General features: G+C 39.5%; 1 protein-coding gene across 1 annotated transcript in view; it reads right to left on the bottom strand.

The window, feature by feature from the left end:
- Nucleotides 1-12,591, bottom strand: part of fmn2b (formin 2b) — a 105,145-nt gene that overhangs the window by 80,565 nt on the left and 11,989 nt on the right. Inside the window, exons 5-7 of the mRNA XM_030755152.1 lie at nt 10,596-10,645; nt 6,998-8,010; nt 6,303-6,447 (exon numbers count right to left, since the gene is read on the bottom strand). Of these exons, the coding sequence (XP_030611012.1) occupies nt 6,303-6,447; nt 6,998-8,010; nt 10,596-10,645 (1,208 nt within the window). The remainder of the gene's footprint in view (nt 1-6,302; nt 6,448-6,997; nt 8,011-10,595; nt 10,646-12,591) is intronic.

The raw sequence follows: 12,591 nt of genomic DNA, 5'->3' as shown, positions 1-12,591 counted from the left end.
TTGAGCACAGCCCTCATATCTTCAATAAAGTGTTGAAAGACGACCTGGAAGGAATTGGTCAGGTGCTAAAGAGCACTGTCATTCAGTATGTGGACGACATTATGCTCTGTTCACCTGACGCAGAAACGTGTCACAAGGATTCAATGAAGTTGTTACAGATATTGGCAGAGAAAGGACATAAGGTTTCTCAGAAAAAGCTGCAGTACTGCCAGGAGAAAGTGGTCTACCTGGGACAGGTAATAACCAGAGGACATAGAAGTATTTCTCACAGTCAGTTGGAAGCAATCCGAAAGGCTCCAAAGCCCAGAACCGTCCGAGAGATGATGACATTTCTTGGGATTGCTGGCTATTCTTCAGCGTGGATTGAGGATTATGCTAGTTTGACAGGACCATTGAGAGCTATGATAAAGGACACTGGAAACTCTCAGCTTCACTCTATGCTCTCTTGGACATCAGATGGCTTTGTAGCCTTTGAAACAATTAAACAAAGATTGCAAGAAGCTCCGGCTTTGGCGCTTCCAGATTACTCCAAGAATTTCTTGCTCTATGTGTCCACCTCTACGGGAGGCAAATATGCGTGTGCAGTCCTATGCCAACCAACTGGCACAGGAACAAATCCTCAGCCGATTTCTTATTACTCGACTGCTTATTCAGAAGTGGAGCAAGGACTACCACCATGCTACAGAGCCTTAGTGGGAGTCTCACTAATGTATGAGAAAGCATCAGCGATCACGATGGGTTATCCAGTGACAATACTTACTCACCATAGCCTTCGAAATTTGTTGAACTATGGTAAGTACACATTGACTATGCCCAGACTTCGAGAATATCACAGGCTGCTGGAGCAAGAAGACGTCACTTTGATGAGGTGCGTCACAACGAATCCAGCTGAGAGCTTGCCAACATTAGAAGACGGTGAACCACATGATTGCGTACGAGAAGCTGAGAAATATTCTAGGCTAAGGTCAGATCTACAAGCCCTCCCATTGCGTGAAACAGATCTGGAGCTTTGGACCGATGGGTCCTGTTATCGTGTGGGTGATAAGTTGAGTGCTGGCTACGCAGTGGTAAAAGCACAAGGATTAGATTTTGTTGTTGAAAAGGCTGAAGTCATACCTCAGCCAGCATCAGCACAACTTGCTGAACTTGTGGCACTGACGGAAGCATGTTTGCTTGCAGAAGGTAAGCGAGTGACAATTTATACTGACTCTGCTTATGCACATAATGTGTGTCACTTGTTTGGAGCAGTATGGAAAAGCAGAGGTTTTAGAAAGACAGATGGTTCGCCAATACGTCACCATGAACAAATAATGAAATTGTTGCAGGCCATGATGAAGCCTAAAGAAATAGCGATAGCTAAGTGTGCAGCACATAAAGCGGATATGTCAAGGGTCACGCAAGGTAACAAAGCTGCTGATGAAGCTGCAAAAGCGGTGACTGGCGCTAATAAAGTGGGTGAAGTTTTTCTGGTCACTCATGAAGTAGATTTAGAAGACAAAATCACGCTTAGGGATGTGATTTTAATGCAAGAAGCTGTTCCTGACCTTGATAAACAGCTATGGCTTGATCGAGGTGTCACCCAAGATTCTATGGGACTTTGGAGAAACCATGAGGGACTCATAGTAGCTCCCCCAGACCTTTTAGGTCTGATGATCCAAGAAGCGCATGGGTTAGCTCATGTGGCGAGAGGAGAAGTCAAGAGAAAGATCATTAAAGAGTATGGTTTTTGGGCACCATGTTTGCTTGAACAGATTGACTATGTCATAGGCAGATGTGTCATCTGTCTGAAAAACAACGTTCGAAGGGGGGTGACGGTTCTTCCTGGTCACATTCCGACTCCGAGGGGTCCAATGCGTGAATTAGTTGTAGACTTTGTTGACATGGTAAAACCAGTTGAAGGTAAGAGATACATGCTCGTAGTGGTTGATAGATTTTCAAGATGGCCTGAGGCCTGCCCAACAAAGCGAAAAGATGCTCAATCGGTTGCCAATTTTCTGTGTAAAGAAGTGATTAGCAGATGGGGTTTTCCAGATCGTATCGCTTCAGATAACGGGAAGGAGTTTGTTGATAAGACAGTGAAACTGATTTTGAAAAAACTGGGGATAAAACAGCGTTTTGGTGCGGTTTATCACCCGCAAAGTCAAGGGATTTGTGAAAGAATGAATGGTGTACTAAAAAACCGTGTCGTTAAAATTTGTCAGCACACAGGCCTAAGAATGTACAGGAGATGTTTCAAGTGACTTTTAAGATACCATTTCAAAAACAGAGTAAAACTGTGAGTGTGAAACATCAACTGTTGCCAGGTAATGTAACTATAGGAAACTTTAAAGATATCTGGTGGGTTTGTGGTGATAAAGCATATTTATTTCTGCCATATGGGTGGACAGGATGCTGTTATATGGCAACTTTGAAATTGCCATATGAGGTTTTTACTATGCAGAGGGGTGAAGCACCCAATAAGAACCAATCCAATGAAATTTGGGGAAATAGAAGGAAAAGAGAACTTGCCCAATTTCATAACTTGGAATCTTATCATTGGAGAATAAATTTGGGAGAAAAATGGGGTATAGGAATTTTTCCATGGTATGGTGTTGTGTTTTTAGCAGATCACATTGATAACATTACATATACTTTACAGGGTTTCGCAAATGAGACCATTAAAGGATTTGAACTTTTGTCAAACACTCAAAGAAGTCACCGACTGACACTGTTGAAGCATGATATGGCTCTTGATTATATTCTGGCCAAACAAGGTGGCCTATGCATGACTTTGAATTTAACAGGAGAAGCATGTTATACCTTAATACCAGATAGTTCAGATAATATCACTAGTGTCATTGATGCATTGAGACATATTAGAGATGCATTTGGTCCGTCAGAAGGAGCTGGATGGTCAGCTAATGCTTGGTTGCAGGATAAATTGGGACCAATGGGCGCAATATTGGTTCAAATTTTGATTGCAGTCATTCTATCATTATGTGTAATGTTTTGTTTTTGCACAGTGCTGTTGACTTTTGCGAAAGCAATGATATTGAGATGGGTTGGAATAGTTATGCCTAGTGATCGAACTCAGATGCCACTAATACAAACAACTGATATGGATGAGGAGGAAGATGTGGTGATAGGAGGAGTGGTGGAGAGATATCCATTTTGATCTTCTTTATTGTACTTTTAATATTTAGCCTTATTATACTCTTAAATATTTACTCTCATATTATTAATTTTCCTTATTTCTTTACTGATGTTTATTATAACAGTGTGATGTTTTCCAAGGGGGGAAAAGAGAAAAGTAAGATAAATTGGAAATGCAAAAATGGGAAATAGGAAATTTCACATTTATCTAAAAAATATAAAATAAAATTTTTACATTTGATGTTTTCAATGTTATTTGTTGCTTTTACAAAAGATACTGTTCAGTGTTTCATGTCTCTTTCAGAAAAGGTGTTTGGGAACCCGCTGAGATGAGGGGTTCATATGAAAGGACAATAAAATGGACTGAAATGTCTTGAACCAACACAGTATGGACACCACATGATGGAGCCAACGTGGCTGGAGACCTACAGCTGATATTCAAATGTTTGGCTGAATTTACATGATAATAAAATATTGTTTCATTGTATGTACACTATAACACAATAGTTGGACTTGTGACAGTTTTCTATGTATGCACAACATTTTTGGCTAAATTAATTCAAGAATGATGTCTCTGTCGTTTGGTAAGTACACTGGGACCTCAGAGGTTTTATTATTTTATTCGATTTTAGGGAGAGAAATGGATAGGCAGGGAGAGGTCCATAAGAGAGGTCCGATGGGTCGACCAGCTGATCTAATGGACACTTTTTTTTGATTTTCTTTGCTGAGGCTTTCTTGTGTATTTGCTAAATGGTAATATGACAATCATTAACACTCCCTTTGTCTTTTTGAGTTCCTCTGGGGTACGAAAGGTGATCGCTGTGGGCAGCAGGGTCGTGGGAGAATTTTTCCAGCCTTGATTGTGTTAAGATGGTCATTTAAGAAAGAAAGCTGCCAGGCAGGGTTTTTTTGCTCCCACACCTCATAGGAAATCAGAAAAGAGTTTTGTTAAAATCATGCTATGGGAGAAACTGTTATTTGGAATAATAATAAGTATCTTTGTTTTTGAGACTTACTTGGAAGTCTCAAAGGGGGGAAATATGTAGTGTCTGATCGATCTGTGTGTTAAATTGTGTGTTAAACTGCATCTATGTATAGGTTTTCTCCATTAGGATTATGGCCTTGAGTCAGGGCTGCTTTAGGAGTGAATGGTATGAGAGAGTGTAACCTTTTGTTGCTCTCTCTAAAAAAGGAATGACCTCACATACATGCAGGAAATAAGCTATACCTGGTTATTCAGAAAATACTTTATGTAGTGTCTGTATTGTTCTGTTAAACTTTCTATGTGTATGCATATATGGTCCCTTTCTTTTAGCCTTTATTGATTGTGCAGAAGGGTAACCTGAGCTTTAAGTTCTGGCCTCAAGCCAGAAGGAATGCATAGAATGTCCTTGTAGCTCTCTGGCTTGCCATATAAGGAATGACCATATGTTTAGCTGTAGGTTAGGAGGCTGAAGTTTGTTTCTTAACCATGTATGGAAGTTAGGATGTGGGGGTTGCCAACACTACACTATATAACTCTTGCAAGTCCCTTTGTCTGAGAGTTAGGGCGATTAGAGACTTACCCTCTCCCAGGTCGCAAAGGAAAGCGCCTGTTTTGACACTGTCTGTTTCTTTGCAATAAACTTTTGTATATATGCATTAAGACATTTGTCAGCGAGGATTTTTTCCCAAGAACACATCACTGAATACACCTTAATATCAAAAGGTTTTGATTCTGAGTCTAATCTGAAATCTCAGTTGGCCCAATCAGAAATGATAAGATCATAAGCACTATAGTATACACCAGGGATTAAAGTGGGCCACAGTCTGGAATGCCTTCTGGCACCTTCAATTAATCAGAAATTAAATCTAATAAGCAATTTATTGCATACTGTCAAATGAGTTACTTGTAATTTTTCATGTGCTTCCAGCAGATGACATGAAGATACTCAGTAATAAGAAAATAATGACAGCTCACAGCATACTATGTTTTTCTTTCTTATCCTTGTGATGCAATCAGCATCTAGCTACTGCTCCAGATGAGGACCAAGCAAAAATGGAGTGGCATTTTTTAAGTGGCACAGAGAGAAAGAGAGAGAGAGAGAGAGAGAGAGATTAGCATGTTAATATGGACACTAAGAGATGGAGAAAGATGTACCTGTAAGAAAGATCAACTGGAGATTTCAGTTTCACTTGTCACATTCTAATTCTTCTTTTTTTTTTAAATTAGATATTGGATCTAACATGATGCGTTGCTGAATTACTTTTCTGTGAAACACCTTGCAAAACTAATTTAAATATACAAATTTTGTGCTATGCAAAGGTTGGATTAAAATATCTACCATGCAGTTTAGTGCAGTGTAGGTCAGGCTAAACTGCTAGTTTTCAGTATTGTTGGGCAGTTTACACTGACACACTATCTTAGACCAGCACAGAGCAAGCTATGGTGTTCACGATAGGTTAGCAGACATCAATTTAGATTCAAGGTGATGATCTTGATTAGATTCAGTCACCAAATTCTACCTTTTATGAGGGTTGGAAATCAACCAGCTTCAGCCAATGAAATCTAGGCTTGGAGTTGAAAAGAGGATCAATACCTTATCAATTAACAAGCAGATACTGTTGTATTAGACTGACATTTAAATTATCAATCCACTCAGACAGCTATGCTTGCATGCCTCTGTAGGCACTCAGCACCGAGCTGGAGATTTCAGCAAATCTGATCTCTCCTAATCGTAATAATGTATGCACAACAATCTCTGTTACTATGACTATGACCTGAATGCAGTAATGGCATTAAAAAAATCTAGTTAGGTATGTAAGTTCAGCGCTACTGGTAATGCCTACAGGGATACCAAAATTAGGCTTTTCATACAGTCAGTAGAACAGTTGAGCTTCTCCAGGTGAAATAAGTTAAAATGTTTGCACTGTAAAGGAGCACCCTTAGACATATGTGACCTATCAGGGTTTCTAAGATACAAAATGGCAAAACACAGTGTGACCTGTAAAGTGATAAACTAGCTTCAAAGTTAGCTAAATCTACGGGTTTTCTAAAGGTGTGTTTCAAAAACACTTAATACTGACTTGAATGACTGATGCCCATGTCTGGGTTAAATACATTTAAATGTATTTGAAGACAAGACAAGCACCTTTTTCAGCTCAGAGGATATAAAAACACAATTAAACACCTGTTTGGCCTTGGATTTGGTTATGGTGTCAGACAGCGGCTGCTTCTTCTCCTTCACAGCTGTTTTGGAGAACAATTCCACAAACTCCTCAAAGTCTACTTCAGGCTCCTCAATTGTTTCCCACACAAGTGAAGAAGAAATCTCCCTAAGAGACATAAAACAGCACTTAATTCTGTTTAGAAAAGTGCAGTATAAAGAAAGATTATTGTTTTGATCATTATTATTGTGAACTTACAAAATTCTCCACTTCTGTTCTTACAAACATTCTATTCTTACAGAATGATGCTGCACAGATTTTTTTAAACAGTGAGTGAGGTCTGGGAATGCAAAAGTTGTGCTTGGATCATTTGGTAGTAGGGGTGTCATAACTGCATTGACGATATCTGTTTATTTGAAAATGAATTCTTAAAATTGTGTTATAATACACAGAGCTGGCTTTGATCTTTTCATGAGTTGCCAATAAATAAACATCAACCATATCTTTGAGGTAATGATGTCTAATGGAATCTTTACCAGAACAAAATCAAAGCATTTAGTCATCATTTAGTCACAGTTAGGCCTATAAGATTTTGGACTATTACACACTTTTTTGTAATTTTGCCTGTGTACACCACCACAGTGGATTTTGAATCAAACCACCAGACATAGTATTTTCAAAAAAAAAAGAACCTAATTGTACATGTTAATGTCTTTACTTTTTGGTGTGGAGCTGGATCCTGGTCCAATAGAGAGGCTTCATTGCCCTTGGTGGCTCCACCACAGCCTTCCTTGGTGGTTTCTCCTGAGTTAGACCCAGAGAGTACAGCCCTGGTGGTAGTGGAGGAGGCAGGGAACCCAGAGCTCCTGGAAGAGCTGGAGGAACACAGATGGTTCCTAGGGGAGGAGGGGGAGGAGGAGGGGGAGGAGGGGGAGGCCCACAGCCTGGAAGTGGAGGTGGAGGTGGGACTTGAAGTCCTGGTAATAGAGAAGGAGGAACGGAAGGTAGAACTGTGCCAACTGCAAGAGGAGGGGGTAGGTCTGGGACAAGACCACTAGGAATGGCAGGAGGAGGTGGGGGTGGAGCAAGATAATCAGGGAGAGGTGGAGGTGGAGGTGGAAGAGGCAATGGGGATGGAGCCAGTCCACCCAGGATAGGTAGAGGAACTGCTGAACCTGGTGGAAGAGGAGATGGAGGAACTGGGACTAATACTCCTGGTAAGGGCGGAGGAGGAGGAGGTGGAGGCGGAGGTGGAGGAGGAGGTGCCACAGTCTGCCCTGGGCCGATTGCTGCCTCCACTCCACTTCTAGGAGGAGGTGGAGGTGGAGGGGGAGGAGGAGGCTGCAGCTGACATGAGCACTGCAAGCCATCCTGCCTGGGCACAGACTGCAAGAATCTGTCAACCCCATCTTGATTACTACAAGGCACTTTGAACGTAAACCTGTCATCCATGGGCGAGGTCTGCACTGACTTTGCTTCCAGGCTTTCTGGAGAGGGGGCCACCTCTGTTTGAAGGTTAGCATCGCACACAGCCCTTAGCAGGTCTTCCTCTCCTCCACACTCTCTGTCTGTGGTGGATGTGGTGGATTTTATACCGTCTCTGTCCAGAAGAGGAGGCTGTCGCTCCAGCTCAGCAATCTTAGTCCTGAGATCTTCTATGGTTTGTTCCAGCTGTTGGATGACATTGACATGTTTTTCTTTCAGTTTTGTTGAAGGAAGGATACATTCATCCTGCAAAAAAAATACAAATCCACGAGTTATTCCACAAGTCAAAACAGAACTAAGTCATAGAAAGACTCTATGAGGACATCTAAAAAATTTTTGAATAGTGTGAAAAACATTTTTTTTTAGTTAAAAAGGCAAAGTTTCAACGTTTGAGTATATTATATATACAAATTGAAATATTTCAGGCCTTTTGTTTGTTTTAATTTTGATGATCATGGCTTATAGCTCATGAAAACCAGAACTTCAATATCTCAAATTTTTAAAACATTTCCTAAGGCCAATTGAAAAAGTATTTATAAAGTATTTACTATACAGAAATATCCAAATACTGAAAAGTATGTTAATTTACACAGTCAATACTTGTAGTCTTTAAGCACATATTACTACATCAATGCAACATGGCACGGAAAGGATCAGTTTATGACACTGATAAGGTGTTACTGAAAACCAGGTTGCTTTCATTGCAACCTTCAGCTTCTCTGTATTTTCAGGTTGGGTGTTTCTCATCTTCCTTATGATAATACCTCATAAGTTCTCTATAGGGTTCAGGTTGTTACTATGCTGCCCAGTCAAGCACAGTAACAACATGGTCATGAAACAATTTGGTAGTACTTTTGGCACTGTGGTTAGGTGCAAAGTAAATGGTAAATGGACTAGTTCTTATATAGGGCTTTTCTACTCAGTCCGAGTACTCGGAGCACTTATACAACATGTTTACATTTACCCATTCATACAAGCACTTCCATGAGTAACTAAGCTAAGTGCTTACTGTCTAACATCCACACACATTCATACTCTGATGCTTGCATCAGAGAGCAACTTGGGATTCAGTGTCTTGCCCAAGGATACTTTGGCATTTAGCCCAAAATCGAACCGCTAACCTTGGGCATATTTTTGCCATAATTACTGGTGTTCTGAAAAATTTAAATAATTACCTTCCATTTAAATTTTTTTTTTCATGATGTTGAGTACTTCCCTGCATATTCCTTCCCCTTTAACTGACTGTGTAATTTAGCATCCCAGTTCCTTTTTATATGTATTGTAGTGTTTTCAGTCATGGATATAAAATGGGGTATAGGTGACATCAATTTCTCATCTCCATTTCCTCTTTTTGTTTTAGTTAAAAAAATCCTTAGTTGTAGAAAGCAGAAAAAGTCTGTGTTGTTGAGATTAAACTCTACTTTTAACTGTTCAAATAATTTAATGCTTTCATTGTTATCAAGTTGGTATAATTTAACAAGGCCATACTTATTTGGCCTGTTTTTTAAGCCTGTGTCAATATATGCGGGAGTAAAATCCTACAAAAATCCGATATCAGAACAAGAGACTTGTTGGCCAATAGAACTCCACTGTCAAATGTTTTTCTTGTACAATATGTGATTCATTTGAATGGAAACCAGAACAATTTTAATTTACAGATATGAACAGGGGGCATCTGAAAGGGATACAGAAGTCTGGGCAATACATGAGCAACGTTCTTGTGATTTGGCGCTATAGAAATCAAATTCAAATGAGTACTTTTAGTATGGGCAAGTAGAGACAGAAGGAATGTTGACCATTGATTTAAATCCTTGGGAATATTTTGGATTGTTAATTGTGTTGGATTATACAAGGACTTCCATGCATTGTTGTAATTGAATTCATGCATTGTTGTAATTGTATTCATTTATCTAATGATGATGCAATTCCAAGATATTTAATGTCATATTTTGACCATTTGAACCCACTCTATAGTTTGTTTCTGGTGTCCCACAGCCTACATCCATGACAATTGCTTTATCAATACCTACTTTGTATCCTAACAGAGAACCATAATTAGAGATGAGAGTCCTTAGATGAGAAATTGATATACAAGGTTCTGATAAATATAAAAGTAAATCGTTGGTGCATACCAATAATTTATGTTGTTCTCAATTTATTACCAGCCCTATTATGTTATCATCATCTCTAACAAGTTTCACAAATGGATCATTACTTATATCAAACAGTACAGGAGATAGAGAGCACCCTTGTTTACGTCTCAATTCAAGAACAAACCAATCTGAAGGAATCTGTTTACTTTAACAGCAGATTGTGGATTTGAGTATAATATTTGTATCCAATTTATAAAACTGGGGTCAAACTTATATCATTTTACTGTCTGGATGAGAAATTTCCATTTCACTCAAATGCCATATCAGCATCAAGATAGTATCACTGCTTTTCTTTGCTTCTTAATCTTTGGATTTCTCATTACATTTAATAACCTTCTAACACTGCATGCTTGTTTTAGAGCATGAAATAGATTCCAAAATTGTGATCTTTTATGTTGTTTAAGTACCATTTGTTTTTTAATTCAGTCTGCTTAGTTTCACTTCTCTTTTTTTCAAAGGTAAATTAAATTATTCACCCCTTTATCTATCACACAGTCGAAAGGATGAGAAGTGATATTTCAGATGAAGTGTTAGTTCAAGATAAAATTTAGTTCAATCATTACAAATCTGATAAATTCCCTATCATTTGGCAATGATGCATCTAATTACCAGTGCTTGGTTGTTGATCTGTGGTTTATGTACTAAAAGAAAGAAAGAAAGAAATTGAAAGTGACTCACTTCTTTGTTCACTTGTTGCTGCCTCAAAACCAAGATGGCTGCACGGTGTTCTGAACAAACAAACAAGGGTAAATCACACCAGCACAGGGTGACAGAGCCAAATTCATATTGCTGATTCAAATATTTTGAGTTTTAGACTGTTCAACAAAGATTAATCCTAATGGGCCAGCAAATTAGACTGTGTTTTCACAACTTAGGAGGAGCTCTGTATGAATAAAATTGAATTGAATTGAATTGAACTAAATTGAATGAAAATGGAATGAAATTTATTGGATGTGTCAAACTTTTTTAACAAATAAAAAACTGAAAAGTGGGGCGTGCAATATTATTCGGCCCCTTTACTTTCAGTGCAGCAAACTCACTCCAGAAGTTCAGTGAGGATCTCTGAATGATCCAATGTTGTCCCAAAAGACTGATGATGATAAATAGAATCCACCTGTGTGTAATCAAGTCTCCGTATAAATGCACCTGCTCTGTGATAGTCTCAGGGTTCTGTTCAAAGTGCAGAGAGCATCATGAAGACCAAGGAACACACCAGGCAGGTCCGAGATACTGTTGTGGAGAACTTCAAAGCTGGATACAAAAAGATTTCCCAAGCTTTAAACATCTCAAGGAGCACTGTGCAAGCAATCACTGAAATGGAAGGAGTATCAGACCACTGCAAATCTACCAAGACCCGGCCGTCCCCCTAAACTTTCATCTCAAACAAGGAGAAGACTGATCAGAGATGCAGCCAAGAGGCCCATGATCACTCTGGATGAACTGCAGAGATCTACAGCTGAGGTGGGAGAGTCTGTCTGTAAGGGGACAACTAATATGGTGATGTAAATGTTCATACATGTGGAATATTTTGATATCGTTCTGTGTTCTGTTAAAATATTGAGTATGAAAGTTCACCAATCTTTTTCATTTTTTTCATTTGGTCATATGTGAAGGGTATACTGTTTTTCAGTGATTGAATATGTATCAATTGCCTATGTTTTTCCAGTTCCCAGTGTTCACAAGTAATTCAGGAATGGCCCCTAATCTGCAGGGCAGTGAGATGTGTACTGCACAGTTTCTGCCACAAGGTGGTGCTAATTAGTAAATAAAACACATTGTAAAAAAAAAAAAAGTGGTACTGTAGAAGAAAAAACTCTTGTTCTGTTGTTGCTTTTTTTGGTTCATTAATAAAAAAGAAGTGGTGACGAGAGAAGCTCTCGCCGGGGCACCAGAGAATGTGTTTGTGGACTATGTAATCGATGAAGGATTGTACTGGCGCAAGCAGAAAAAATAAAGAGTGCCACATACAGAAATCATCAGTGTCCGCCTAATCTCTGGTTGCAACATGTCCATAGGACAACAATCAGTCGTACACTGCACAAATCTGGCCTTTATGGAAGAGTGGCAAGAAGAAAGCCATTTCTCAAAGATATCCATAAAAAGTCTCGTTTAAAGTTTGCCACAAGCCACCTGGGAGACACACCAAACATGTGGAAGAAGGTGCTCTGGTCAGATGAAACCAAAATGGAACTGTTTGGCCACAATGCAAAATGATATGTTTGGCGTAAAAGCAACACAGCTCATCACCCTGAACACACCATCCCCACTGTCAAACATGGTGGTGGCAGCATCATGGTTTGGGCCTGCTTTTCGTCAGCAGGGACAGGGAAGATGGTCAAAACTAATGGGAAGATGGATGGGGCCAAATACAGGACCATTCTGGAAGAAAACCTGTTGGAGTCTGCAAGAGACCTGAGACTGGGACAGAGATTTATCTTCCAACAAGACAATGATCCAAAACATGAAGCCAAATCTACAATGGAATGGTTCACAAATAAACGTATCCAGGTGTTGGAATGGCCAAGTCAAAGTCCAGACCTGAATCCAATCGAGAATCTGTGTGAAGAGCTGAAGACTGCTGTTCACAAACACACTCCATCCAACCTCACTGAGCTCGAGCTGTTTTTCAAAGAAGAATGGGCAAGAATTTCAGTCTCTCGATGTGCAAAACTGA

This window comes from Archocentrus centrarchus, chromosome 19 (assembly GCF_007364275.1).
Source record: "Archocentrus centrarchus isolate MPI-CPG fArcCen1 chromosome 19, fArcCen1, whole genome shotgun sequence".
Classification (NCBI taxonomy): domain Eukaryota; kingdom Metazoa; phylum Chordata; class Actinopteri; order Cichliformes; family Cichlidae; genus Archocentrus; species Archocentrus centrarchus.
This window is presented reverse-complemented; position numbering and strand designations above follow the sequence as displayed.